General features: G+C 39.1%; 3 protein-coding genes across 5 annotated transcripts in view; 1 reads left to right on the plus strand and 2 right to left on the minus strand.

Moving 5' to 3' along the window:
- Positions 1 to 6,638, minus strand: part of pb (homeobox proposcipedia) — a 41,100-nt gene extending 34,462 nt beyond the window's left edge. For all 3 annotated transcript variants that reach the window (XM_089260746.1, XM_089260749.1, XM_018113162.3), the window contains exons 1-2: positions 5,510 to 6,638; positions 4,098 to 4,671 (exon numbers count right to left, since the gene is read on the minus strand). In XM_089260746.1, coding sequence (XP_089116872.1) covers positions 4,098 to 4,587 — 490 coding nt within the window. In that variant the 5' untranslated portion in view covers positions 4,588 to 4,671; positions 5,510 to 6,638. The remainder of the gene's footprint in view (positions 1 to 4,097; positions 4,672 to 5,509) is intronic.
- Positions 6,639 to 9,634: 2,996 nt separating this feature from the next.
- On the plus strand, positions 9,635 to 11,026 carry zen2 (zerknullt-related). Its single transcript, XM_018101962.3, has 2 exons — positions 9,635 to 10,048; positions 10,119 to 11,026. The coding sequence occupies exons 1-2, from the start codon at positions 9,956 to 9,958 to the stop codon at positions 10,950 to 10,952; spliced, it is 927 nt and encodes a 308-aa protein (XP_017957451.1). The 5' UTR covers positions 9,635 to 9,955; the 3' UTR covers positions 10,953 to 11,026.
- Positions 11,027 to 13,196: 2,170 nt separating this feature from the next.
- LOC108659556 (tetratricopeptide repeat protein 12) lies at positions 13,197 to 14,113 on the minus strand. Its single transcript, XM_018112547.2, has 4 exons — positions 13,921 to 14,113; positions 13,662 to 13,862; positions 13,475 to 13,597; positions 13,197 to 13,413 (listed from the first exon to the last, which is right to left on the minus strand). Exons 1-4 carry the CDS (start codon positions 14,022 to 14,024, stop codon positions 13,197 to 13,199), a joined length of 645 nt encoding a protein of 214 aa, XP_017968036.1. The 5' UTR covers positions 14,025 to 14,113.
- Positions 14,114 to 14,138: the final 25 nt, after the last annotated feature.

Raw genomic sequence — 14,138 nt, forward strand, 5'->3', positions numbered from 1 at the left:
AAAGTACAACGCATCAACATAAATATTATGATAAATGGTTTGTTATAATCATAATCCGCAGGGGGTAAGTTTCGAGTCGTGCGATACGCATTTTTTATGCAGCGACGCCCCCGAACCCGAGCCAGAGCCCGAGCCAGAGTCACAGCACGACAGGGCACTGGAACTGGAGCTGGCAAGGATATTGAAGCCGGAGCTGAATGAACTGGCGCAACATATGGTCGGTGGGTGGATTATACAGATGGCGCACGAATGGATTTGGATTGCGATTCGATAGCCGCGTCCAACAGGGGCGTACAACAAGTCGAGCCGAGTGGCGTCGAGTGGTGCTGTTCCTTTTTTATTGGTTTTGCTAACTGATGGTCGCACTGGGATTAAGAGCAGAGCACGCTTTTGCATACACAGGCACGGAGCCATGGAGCTTCAAGATTGAGATACTCGCTCGTATCTCACAGATACTTTGCGAACCGAGCATCTTGCGGGGCTATAAACGCTTTGTATCTCAACTTCGTCTACAGTGCATTAAATGAGGAAGCTTTACGCCTAATTAACACTTTATTCAAGTCGAAATTTTATTGTTTCAATTATGTGAGTGAATAAGCTCCCGAGGCAGCAGCAGCAGCAGCAAATTGACAAAACAATTTGTATTCGAGTACGCACACATGAGCAACACACACGCACACACACACATACAGCCATAGACAGAGCAGCCCAACGGGGTATGTACTTCAAGCCCAAAACAACCATTTAGCACACACCCAGGCTCACACATACACTCGCACTCACACTCACACGTTCTTCTCGCGAACACATTAAAATTCAGGATGTGAAGCAAACGATTTGCGGTGAGCGCAACAAGCGGGTTAAAGCATGAAGGACCAGAGAGACGACTGCAATATACATATCTATAGATATCTCGTACTTATATTGTATATACTTGTTGGTAATTAATTAATTCATTTTAAAGGCTAAATTGAAAAACTCCTGTACAACGTATGAAAGTAAAAAAAGGTGTAAGAAAAAAATAATACATCGGGAGCTAAGAAAACGAGCTAATGAAAATTATTTATTGTAGTCTTCTACTGCTGTAAAAGTTGCGCGAGTGTAGTAATAGAGAAGTATTAGCAGAGAGACAATGAGGGAAGAGATGAGAACAAATTAAAACTCCATCCATATATATTTATTTGAAGATATATATTTTCATAATAAACAAATGTGTATTTAATCCTTTTGATGTGTGCAAATGAAATTTGTATATTTTAACTAAAGCAAGATCTGGGAAAGCATTTTCGTCAAAATATGAAGGCTTCAACTTATCAGACAAAATGTATTTTCTATATGATAGAAATGTATATTAATTCGAATAAAATAATCATGTTGTTTTCATATGAACTTTCAGATTCATATACTAGATTAAGCAACATTTGTATATCTGAAATGTGGACTTTATAGATCAGCTCTAGTTAATATATGAAAGAATATGATTAATTTCAAGTGTGAAGCTCTATTTAAATAATTTCCTCTCAACAAGTGCGATCTGAAAAATGTTTATGAGTGATTCTTCAAAATTTTTGCTTTCATTCAATATTAATTAATTAACAGTTGATAAACTAATTGGACTGCCCAGTTCATGGCTCTACATATGTACTTAGCAAAAGGTAAGCTTAGCCCGGCGCATAAGTTTCACTTGTAATGATTCTCGGACTCTGTGGGATACTGCCAACACTTCTAAACGGATACAACCTGACATGGAATTAATTTGACAACATTAACAAATTAAACTGTTAAACCAACACACACACACACACATACACAAGCATTTGTCGAGTCAACTGAAAGCCGTAACAACGTGCTCAGTTCTCTCTCCTTCTGTCCATTTGTCCGACTTGCCGCCCGCTTGGCAAACGGACAGACATTTACAACATCATTTGTAATCCATATCGCTCAGCATGTAGTCCCACAGTCCCAGTCGAATGCCGCCCTATGTGAATCTGTGTGCGTGTGTGTGTGTGTGTGTGTGTGTGTGTGTGTGGGAGCTAAGATGTATTGACCCTTCAACAGATTCTGTGCAAGTGGTGTCGGCGCTTGGAATGCTTCACGCTATTTATTGGCTCACTTTCACTCGGACGTGGCGTAGTCGAGGAACTCTGCTGGGCTTATCCTTCCTCTAGTTGGCAATGCTCAGGATTTGCTACAGAACCCGCCCTCACGCTCGCTGGGGAATCGGAGATGTCGCTGGCCACGTGTTCGGATTTCAGGTTACACTTGAAGCGTCTCTCCGATTAGTGGTTGCCATTTGTCAACATGATGGTGTGGTTGATATTAATTGGCATTGTATTAGTCGAAGTCTATGTTGGCCACACACAGTCACACATACACAGACACACACACACCCAGTAGATATTTATTACACCTAAGCAACCTTGTACTAAGTGCGCTTTAAGATATATCATTTGTTTTTATGAAGTTGTTTCAATGTTATTGCCATCTTAAGCTGATTTTGCTTCATTACAATATTTAATCGCAGTTTTAGCTAGTTAATGTCTAATAATTGTTTGTATAATGTATATTTGCCATTTTAGAAAATATGCGAAAAAAATGAATTTCAACTTGAAATTTGAAATCTAATGAAAACAAGGTCTTCAAACTAAACCCAGTTAATTATATAAGATGGAAAATTCTATTGAAATGTTTGAGAGAAGCAAAGAATTTTTAGATTTATGTTCTTTTTGCAAGAAGTTACATCATGTATAGAAATTTTATGTATAAGTAGATTATACATTGTAATATACATATATAATCCATTCATTTCTTTTCATAGCCCACATCTTATTCAACTCTTTCAAATTCGATTCGCTGCAATTGCCTTAGGTATCGCACATAAGCGCTCGACTTGTGTCCAGTTGTGATTAATTGAAAGTTGGGGCAAGTGAATGGCATTGGCATGGAGTAAATGTTGATAATGCCCGAAATGTGGCAGCAAATGCAAAATGCGCTGCAAATTTCCCGGGGATATACTTTTACGTATGCGCAGCAGCAACAACAGTTGTAACTGCAACTTGCAACTGTTGCAACTGTTGTGCGCTGTCTGCTCGTTCCCATTCCCATTCCCATTCCCATACCCATACCCATACTTATATGCATTGGCCAGCTTTCGGCTGTTTTCCTGCCCCCTTTATCGAGACAGGGGACAGGAAAAATATTTTGACAAATGAACCTAAATAACAGGTTGCAATCGCTCAGAGGGGTAGAGAGGGAGTAGCTGTAGCAGCAGCAGCAGCAGAGGCAAGGGAGACTGAGCATATGCGTGGCCCTGGACCGACCCTGTTCTCTGGATAGAGTGGACCTGTACCTGTGCCTGGACAGGAAAACGTATGGCCAGACAACCTTGATACCTCATTTATTTTAAAACGTTGCGGCCAGAGTCGCAGGCTGGCCTCAGTTTCTGCTGCACAAATGAAATCGACACATCGGGGTAAAAAAAAAAAAAACAAAAACCGAAAACTAAAAGAGAAATAAAAAAGAAAGAACTAAACGCGTCCAGCTCGAAGACGTTGAGCTGTATTCATCAGTCGCACTGACGAATCGACGTCGGGCCACTCTCGAAAATTGTTACAAATGATCGCAAATAACAGATCTTTGCCGGTCTTTGGGCCTGGTTCAGGGCGCGTTGCCCATCAAAGGAGCCGAACCCAGAAACAGAAACAGAAACGAAGACGAAGGCGAAGACGAAGTTGCATTGCGTGTGCTGGGCTGATCGAGTGAGCTACAAATGAGATTGGCCAGCTGGGATTGGGATTGGAGTGATTGGGACCCGGAATCTTTATAGTGGGAAACTGGACTTGGGTACGGGAGGAGGCTGTGGCTATGGCAGCGGCGCCGTTCGATGCTAGGCTAAATTGCACTGATTTCTTGATTAATGAGAGCTTTGCATTTTCCAGTTAAGCCCGCTGCTGATTGCGGCTTTTCATCTCGCCGTTGCAAGTACACCAGTTGCAAGTGGCAAGTGGCAAGTGGAGAGTGGCAAATGGAGAGTTGATTGCAGCTACTGCTACCCTAGGTGAAGACTTGATTGTGGCTATTGATGGTTTGGCACTCACCCTGATTGTTGTTGTTGCTGCTCTTGCGCGATGTCTTCTTCTCCTTCATCCAGGGATACTCGGGCACCGAGTCCATCCCATCCGGTGTCTGTGGCACACCGCCGACATTAACCGGATATCCGCCACCGACACCGCCTCCAACACCAACACCAACACCAACGCCAACGCCAACAGGTGTGCCAATTTTCGGGCTCTCCGGACTCAGGTGATTGAGAAACTCGGCCATCGAGGGCTGAGAGTTGATGAAGCCCCCCTCGGTGGCCATCCAGTAGGCGGTGTCGGCGGCTCGTTTATCACAGTTCGGTGCCATTTTGTTGACAAGCATCACCGCTGGCGGCGGTCCCTGCGGTCCTTGGGCGCCCGCTCCGGGCACAATTGGCACCGACCCCGTCGTCTGGCCCGTTTGCACCTGTAGGGGATTCAGGGGCGACTCGGATTTGATCTGAGCGCCCATCGGGTTGGTGTCCAATGTGCTGCACACCTCTTGCATTGTAAACTAGCTTTTGTTATGGATTTTTGTTGTCTATTTCTTTTAAACTTGTTTGTTTCAACTAATGTTCTTTTATTTGTGCATCTGAAAAGAAAAATTTCAAATATAATGTCATTATTATAATTGCATTATTATTGTGTTAAATCACTTATGAAACTTATATATTCACATTTCTCCAGTTTTCGTTGTAGATTATAGAATATAGTTTAGTAATAAATTATTGTTGAATACATAAAAAAAAAAACTGTTTTGTAAGAAAAATCTAATTCAATAAACGCTATGAAAGCTATTTTATTTATGTTAAAAGGTTTTAGATAATAGCAAGTACACCATGTTATCAAAGAAAAAAGGATGTTGTAAACAATTTTTTGTATAATTGATTATTAAACACTAATAAATTATAGTTTCTTCAAATTTTTATGAATAATTATATTGCCAATTTATTGCTCACTTTGTTTTTGCTTTTCATTTCTTAAATAAAATGGCCGACGGAAAACAAATATCCATTTAAATTCTATGGAAAAACTACAATCAATTCTGCCTTAGGAAATGCCGCATAAAACGAAATAAAATTTAGTTGGTTTGCATGCAAACCTATCATTATTTATAAAAATATATTTCTTAGGCCTAGAAAAAGTGGCAATTTACGTAAAGTAGACAAAAACACCACAATGTATATTAAAATGCTTACAAAAACAGTTTAAATGAACTTAAAAAAGAGCTGATTAAAGGGAACATCATATATTTGTTAAATTCCGCAAGCAACAAAAAAATAATAAAATAAAATAAAATTGATATATGCAGGCAAAATTAATTAAATATATATGAAATAATAATATAAATAATAAAAAACGTAGATAAACAAAAAATGAAAAAGGCACAAAATAAAGATATTATTTTTAGCCATAGAGACACCACGCACCATTTCTAGAGCCCGCTGTGACAGTTCCGCCTGCAAAGTAAGTTTTCATAGGTTTCCATTTTGTGCGCGATGTTTTCGTTTTTTCTCACATTTTTAGCACTTTGACACAATGCGGGTTTTTGACATATTTCTGCGTGTAGAGCGGCACGTTTAAACTATGCGAATCGAGTACTATCTAATTGAGTACTGTATATATTATTATGTGTGTTTTCGAGAGATATTTACGAACAGGGTCAGATAAGACCGCCAAGCAGGCACAAAGTTGTCAGCGGCAAGCGCGACGCGTTGCTCCGACTATTTCGATGGCGATGGCGATGGCGAACGCTGGTGCTTAGCCAAGCGAGACTGTGGCAGTTGTTCCATCATGTCGAATTGCCAGCTACAGCTACAGCTACAGTTTTACACACCTTGGCACCCATGGCGACGCGAGTGCCAAAACAACAATGGGAACAGAGCACAACACGACGGACGCACGATAATGCAATAGTTAGCTACGCGGCACAACGGTGCGTATGCGTAACGACAATTTCAGTTGAAGTTTTGCTTGTGAGCTGAGCTAAGGGCCTGGCAAAGCGACAAAAAAAAAAACACCGAAGCTGATCTTGCAATGGCCAGAGTACATTCACACATACACACACATGCGCGAACTCACACACGCACACACACACACACAGTTGCACTGCAATTTGTAGTTACAAGTTACACTTTTCTACACATTCGCGCCAACTATGTGCTGCCTGTATAGCTGTCTCTCTCTGGCCTGCGGCGTAGGCTCTGGTCTCGCGTATCGGTGCGCAGAACCGGTTTCAGTTGTTTTTGTTGCGGCCGCGATGGCTGGCTTTTGCCGTTAATATTTGTTATTTATTTCAACTAAATAATATGCACTATTTTATTGCACAATTCGCACAGAAAGTTTTTGGGTTTTAGCTAAATGTTTCGACTGATATATTAGTTATTCACGTCAAGACTATTCAGACTCAGAATCGCAACTCTCCCTCCGGTTTGGGCAATACGACGCTGCTTCGTGCGGCACGACACTTAGCCAACCATTTCATCCAATAGCACCGAACGCACTGAAACTTGTCCGCACTTGTCGCAAGGAGTGGCCAAGAATGAGCATATTGGACGACTGTGTATTCAAAGATGAGCGCCACAACCACCAATCAGAGGGGCGTGTCCAAAGCGGCTTGTGTGGTGCATGCATGTGTTGGTTGTGTTAGTTGTGTTGGTTCTGTTGCTGTGGCAGAGCTAGCGGCAGAGCACAATGAAAGTTGGGGTGGTTTCGATAGAGCGGAGAGATGTGCTCGTGAACGCTGAAGTCGTGCTCCGAACGAAATGGTGTGAATTAGAAGTCAGTCACTTATCGAAAACGTGTGGAATATGATGATATAAATAAAAATAAGAATTCCTTAAATTGTAATTATTATTAAAAAAAATAATAATAAACATTTTTATTACATTATATATTTTAACTCACATTAAAGATTTCTCAATGGAGTCAACCTCATATCAACATATCAGCAGTACTTTTTATAAAACAATAATATGTTAATAACTTATTTTCTGTTAAATAAATTCTTGTTTACTTCTGCTTAACATTATTGTTGTAGCTGTTATCGCTAGATCTCCACGGCTCGTGCAATGATAAGCGGAGAGCGGAGACGTGCATGCGCAATGGAGATGGCAAATGTAGTTGCCGGGCCAGTCGCACTCAGGTAGGCGATAGAGCCACTCATACACTCGTTCACACTCTCCGCACTCACTCACACACGCGCACACAGTCAGCGGCTGCAAAGTCTCCGCATCGCTGATTGGTCGCAGTGCATGTGTATGTTTGCGTCGCTCTGTCGCTTTGTGGCGTTGTCGCCGGCGCTGTCTGCCTGTTCAGCGGCTGCAGCGCTGTTTTTACGGTAAACGTGTTGCGTGTGACGGAATTTATTTGGTTTTTGTTATTTACACATTCCGTCGCAGCAGTGACGAGCTTCCATTTCTTTTTGCTCTCTCTATCTATCACTCGTTTTTGTTCTGTTTTTATTTTTGTTGTCTCCGGCGTTGCGTATTTTTGACATTTCGCTTTGCACGCTGCGCGTCTTTCTTTTTGTTTTGAGCGCTTCTTCTTGTCTGTCTAACCATCATGTTGTCAATCTTGGTGGCATTCGTTTTTCTGCTGCCTCACTTTTTCACATTCTGTTTTTATTGGCAACCGCTAGCTGCGTTCGTCGTGTGTTTCATTTATGCTGCACAGTAGCCGATAAAAGTTTACGAACGAGTAGACTAACTACACTGTTAACAATTTGAGTAGACAACTTATAAGAGAATGACATATATTTTTCTACAATAGCCAAGCTTTATTGAAATATTTAAGATAAATTATTTTTATTATTATACTATACTATATTAAAACATAAACTTTATTATTAATTATTGAAATGTTTATGATTTATTTTCTTCTACTTTTTAGTATTTCTTTTTTAATTTGTCTATACAAAATTCTTACTTTTAAATTTATGACAGAGTAACTAGAACAAAAATCGGGGTTATAACCCGATAATATCGTATTTAAAATTCTAGTGATTATTGGAATGGATTTGCAAATATAAGAAATAATCTTGTTTGTAGGTTATTTAGTATAATCTTAAAGATTGGTTAGCTGTTCTGATCTTTCGTTATTTTGCATAATCCTTCGCACGATTCCCTTTTCTTTTAGCCTCTTACCATAAAACTTTATATATGGTGAGGTGGTAACACATGCACCGGGCGAGAGCTCAATTTTTATTGGCCGGGATTAAGTTTAGCCCGCGATTTTGTTCAGGTAATCAGGTAGCTGAGGGTGAAGTATTCACAGTTCTTTTGGAAAACCCGCGGAAAAACCAATTTATTTCTCTTTCATATCTGAGATAAAGGTGAAAATTTACCTGTTGGCTCTTTATGGCAGAGGTCTGCAAGCAAAACTTTCCATTTTTAGCTTAGCTTTAACATTTTGTCGATAGGAGCAATTTTTGGCTAGAGTTACACATTTGATCTCCTGAGTAAATATATTTTATAAAGTACTATCAATCGTTAAAAGTATGGTTACCATATAAAATCTAGATGAAATAATATATAATAAGTCATAATGAAGATAATAAGTGCTTTCAAAATGTGAAATATTTCTATTTAACTCTCAATAATAATTGATTAATTTCGTTATATTTATCATTTTCAATCATATTGTCGATATCATATATTTCTACTCTTTTTCCCACAAGTTCTCCAAAGCAAATAATAATTTGTAGTACTCTGGTGAACATTGGAGTACAATTACATTTTTATACCCTGAACCCATTGAAAATGGGAAATCAGGGTATAATGGTTTTGTTAAAATGTATGTAACAGGCAGAAGGAGGCGTGGCAGACCCCACAAAGTATATATATTCTTGATCAGGGCGACAAGCTGAGTCGATTTAGCCCTGTCCGTCTGTCTGTCCGTCCGTCCGTCCGTCCGTCCGTCCGTCCGTCCGTCCGTCCGTCTGTCCGTATGTTTGAACGCGTCGATTTCAGAAGATATAAGAGCTAGAGACTTCAACTTTTTTTTAAAATGTCCGTATATATCACGCGGATATCGAGTTTATCACTAAAAAACGATAACTCATTCCGATACTTTTTTATCGATAAAAAACCTTATCGAAGATCAGTTAAAAAATTATATCTCCTACATCTTTCAAGCTACAGTCTCCAAATTTAAAATGTATATTAAGACGCATGTCATACAATTTCGGTTTTTGTTAAAATTTACCCCCCACCACTAAATCCACCCCCTCACCCTCATCTTTGTAAAAGTCGTATATCAAATACTAGAGACTTGTGATTCGGTATACACATACATTTTAACATTATGATTACGTTCTGAAAGTTTCATTACGATCGTACGTCTAGAAATTAAATTATTCAACAAATAAGTTCTCCTAATATTGCCAACACTGCAGCGCAACCCAAGCGCAATCGCCTGTATATGTGAGTGTGTGTGTGTGCGTGTATTTGTTTGCATGAGTGCGTGTGTGGGTGCTAATTATTATTGAAATATCAGTTGCTTGTAGGGTTCAGGGGATCTCGTAGTCGAGCAGTCTCGACTAGAGCTTTCTTACTTGTTTTTACATGTCTGACTTTCGATTGGCTTGCTAATGTCTCTTAGGAGTCAATTGAATTATGCATTATAATTAGACTCATACGACGTCGTCGGCAGTCGTTTCGCAATCAGGACTCACGCCACTTACCAAATGTGTCGAGGACCTTGCGGAGACAGAATCTGGACGCGACATATAACAACAGCCGGCTGGGCAGAGTCGTGACGCCGTGCCGTGTGCTCACAGGTAGCAGCCGGGAAGAGTTCTCCGATTTGCAGCGGGATTTACCTGTAGAGTATAAAAGTAAAGCGACAACACGGAATGACAACTAGTTAAAAAACAAATGTGTCACAGAACAGAAGCTCAGATCAGCTCTCTCAGCGAAATGTACAACAATTGCAACACAAGTGAATCGTATATGATGATCGAGGACTTGGTAAGTTTGGCCTTTTCTGGAATTATAATAATATATGCTATAATATATACTTCTCTTTCTCTACTCCCAGATAAACTTGCCTCAATCGTCTGAGTTCCATTGTCCTCCAATCGCCTCCAAGTGCAAGCGGTCTCGCACCGCCTTCACAAGTCACCAACTGCTCGAACTGGAGCGCGAGTTCAATGAGAACAAATATCTGGGCAGACCGCGTCGCATCGGCATTGCTCAACGTCTGCAGCTTACCGAAAGACAAGTGAAGATTTGGTTCCAGAATCGTCGCATGAAGAGCAAGAAGCTAGCCAACAGACAGCTGAGCTCCAAAGTGTTCCTAAATTCGGCTCCAATTCAATCCCCTGATCCTCTAGAGCCGCCACTCAGTGAGCATGAACTGATTGTCGAACGTCTATTGCAATATGTGAGTGGGGGTAATCATCCTGAGACATTTCAACTGCCCGAGCAGCCAAACACCTACACCCCCATGGAGCAACAATTCGATTTCAATGTAGACCAGTTTCCTGATCGCCTACAAACTCCTGGTCTGACTGATCTGGGCATGTGGCAAAATGATTGGCTCAGCGCAGACTTATGGCAAGGAGGTGCAGATTTGAAAGAAACACAATATAGTCAACCTATCGATCAGTTCATAAGTACTACGACGATAGATCAGCAATCTTCTTGGAATTCGGCTAGCTCGATGACTACATCTGCCTGTTCATCCACCGCCTCATATGATTCCTTTGAATCACTTGAATCCTTTCAAAATTTCGATCATTTAAATGCTGCTCCGATTGGCGCCCAACAACTTGAATGGGCTTCCAGTACGAGTTCTCCGACGACATCGGAAGCTTCTTATCAATCATTTGAGGTTGATTTTGACTTTCTACAACATTTATTAAATGATTAATGATTCAAATTAATGTTTGATAATTTATTTTCCAATTTAAGTTAACTAAATTCTATCATCTATTATAAAATAAATTAAACTAAATTAAAATTTAAATTAAACAAATAATTATTTCTTAATATTTTAAACTTATTTATAATTTAATTCTATGTCCTTTTAATCGCTTTAAAAATATTTACATTATTTAATAATATTGAATAAAATTGTTGACTATATATCCAAAATATTTAACTGCACAAATATTAAAATTTAAATTTATTATGATTTTTATCTAAATAAATAATTATAAGTAAAATAGATATGAATATTTTCATTTATTTCAATTTATTATATTTGTTTAAGAACTCCTTCTAGACTTATTTAAAATTATTTAGCTATTTCAAAGTATATATTATGACCTGTTTACACATTTCGTATATTTATTTTTAAATATTTTGCCAAAAGTAAATTTGCAGCAAACCGCAATTGTATTAAAAATCGTAGCCAAATGTTGTTTCATATCCGCCCTTCTGCCGGCTGTTCACTTAGATAAATCGGTGTCATCATATCATAATGTAATTTCCACATATTGAAATTTTGCTCGAACGCACTCACATTTATGTAAGATGTATGCGTCTCTGTGTGTGTGTGTGTGTGGGTGTGTCTTCAGTTTGAATATTGCTTCCGCTTTGAAGCAGATTGTTTTGTGGACAATATTTCATCAGCAGCTGTTGTGGCAGATATTAGTTTTATTATTTCAATAACATTAATGCATCGCATTTCATTATCGATAAACTTTGCCAATATTGATTAGAAAAGTTGAGCACTGGCATAGTGTATATGAAAATATGTATACATGCGTATATACATGCATAAGTGTATTTATTTATATAGAACTCTAGTCAAACTCTGAAGTCCATATTAAATAAATTTAGTAATTCTTGGTGAATATTGGCCTCATTTATTTCATGACATTCGAATTGCAATTAATGTTCATTATTCTTTTGTTAATAATTGATTGATTCTTGCATGATTCTATATAAATAACATTTTCTATTGATGGATGTACTATTCTTATAACTATTAGCTATCTAGTTGGCATACGATATCTATGGCCGCAATAATCGCGTTAATTATGAACTCTTTTGTTTAGTATTTGGTCAAAAGGTTAAATGACAAGTGAAATCAATTAAATCAAACAGGAATAGAAAAAATTTTACGACTCATTTGCAGCGACTGACACACATGTATGTATGTACATATGTACATCTAGTGCTTATATAGATATAAAAGTATTTATTGACTATTTATCATGTGAGATTTTAGCTAGCCTGTCACATGTATGTACCCCAACTCACGCTCTCACTCTCCCCCTCTCTTTCTGTCTCTTACTCTCTGTCGCTCTGGCGGGACTTGAAGCAAAAGATGCAACTACCGCAACAACCGTGACAAGTACAACATTTGTGTCGGCTGCCTTCGCCTCGCTTCAATCTGTCGCCCTCTGGCGCAACCTTTGACACGCATAAATGGAACAGGAACAAGCGAGCCCCCACCACCCACTCGCTGTGTGACGCCTGGGTACATTGGGGGGCCTGTGCACTCGATTCTGGCCGGGACCGGGACCGGGACCGAGACCGGGACAAACAAAGATCGCAATTTGACTCTACACCACGGAGCTGTCAGCTCGCACAGTGTGGAGGAAGATTGATTACCGCCATCGAATTGTTTGCCTTAACGGGGTGAGAATGGGCTCTGGGCCATGGTGTAGGGGTGCGGGGGTTACGAGTTGCCATTGAATGGCATTAGAATCGAAAGAGTTATTCGCCGGTTCACGCTTCCGCAGCGCCTCTCTGCAGTCAGACACTGACAACGTTGACACCAACATGAAAATTCCTGCTGTCATATGTAAACAACACTTGAGTTAGCATTTACCTCGCTCGCGGGTTTTCGGTTTCTATTTGCGGCTCGAAACTTCAAATAAGCTCTTAAATATAGCTAATGCATACAGCTAACATATAAGGCTTTAAATGAAAGAGGTTTTGGCAAACAATAAAATTGTTGTTTATATTAATATTAATCCGAACTTGTCAAACTCAAACATCAATGTCATTTTATATATTATTTTTAAATTATATTAATATTATATATTACATTATATTTAAAAGAGTTGATAATTATTTTTATATTTCTATAATCATATATACCTTAAATAAATATTATTTAGTATAAACTATCAATAATTATTTTAGCTATTTGGTATCATTTTCACTGCATATTGTTCATTTTTTCGATAAAAGAGTCAATGAACTCCAATTGCTTAGAATGATATTTGCGCACGTATCTAATGCAGTTATCGTAGCTGGCCTCGTCGTTGAGGCCTTTGTAGGCCATGGCGCGATAGAGCCAGGCTCTCATATTCTTCTCATCCAGTTTATTCAACACGAAGTCGCAGTCGATGATGGCCCGCTTGAACTGCGACAGTCTGTGGGAAATTCAGTAGAAGTTTTATTAGAAATTGTTTTTGAAGATATGAGTTTACTTACTTGATATAGCTCAGAGAACGATTTATGTACAATATGGGGCTATCCTTAATGTTCTCAAGGGCCTGACTGTACATGCGCACAGCATTCTCGTAGTTACCCTGGCGATAGTTGGCATTACCAAGCCTAAGAAAGGAATTTGGATGTTTAAAATAGTTTACATAGGATTTTCTTTTAATATATTCCATACTTTCTAAATATCTGTGCAACTCTCTCTCGTTCCAGGCGGGCTTTGGTGCGTTCTGTCTGGTCCACCTCCACCTGTCTCATAAATGTAAAGCGATCCTTGTCCTTGTTTGGGGCATTCCCTGGATTTTGTCTCACAGTGACCATAAAATTATCATCTGTAACGCAGTCTGAAGACTCTTCTGGCTCAGTTGAAGTTTCCGTTCTATAGAAGTACTTTATTATAGTTTCATTTTTAACACTCTTAGAGTTAGGTAATTTACTCAGTTGGCTTAATAATACTTCGCAGTAAATTCATAACCTCGTCCACAGTTGAATCGAGTTTCAGAAAACTCTCATCCATTTGTGGATGTTCCAGGGAATACATATTTGAACCACGTATTATTTATTTAATATTTAAGCTAATTTTTCGTAAATATTTGCGTTCACGTTTGTTGATACAATAATCACAAAAGGGGCCATGGCATGGCAACCACGACAA

Source organism: Drosophila navojoa, chromosome 2 (genome assembly GCF_054131105.1).
Source record: "Drosophila navojoa isolate 15081-1374.11 chromosome 2, UAZ_NAV_1.0, whole genome shotgun sequence".
Taxonomy (NCBI): Eukaryota; Metazoa; Arthropoda; class Insecta; order Diptera; family Drosophilidae; genus Drosophila; species Drosophila navojoa.

What these genes read in the sequence shown, in the direction of transcription:
- zen2 (XM_018101962.3), top strand. Translation starts at nt 9,956, where the DNA reads ATGTGTCACAGAACAGAAGCTCAGATCAGCTCTCTCAGCGAAATGTAC. An exon ending in ATATGATGATCGAGGACTTG is followed by an intron (nt 10,049 to 10,118) that starts GTAAGTTTGGCC and finishes CTCTACTCCCAG; the next exon opens with ATAAACTTGCCTCAATCGTC.
- LOC108659556 (XM_018112547.2), bottom strand. Translation starts at nt 14,024, where the DNA reads ATGTATTCCCTGGAACATCCACAAATGGATGAGAGTTTTCTGAAACTC. An exon ending in AGTATTATTAAGCCAACTGA is followed by an intron (nt 13,863 to 13,920) that starts GTAAATTACCTA and finishes GTACTTCTATAG; the next exon opens with AACGGAAACTTCAACTGAGC. An exon ending in CGTTCTCTGAGCTATATCAA is followed by an intron (nt 13,414 to 13,474) that starts GTAAGTAAACTC and finishes AATTTCCCACAG; the next exon opens with ACTGTCGCAGTTCAAGCGGG.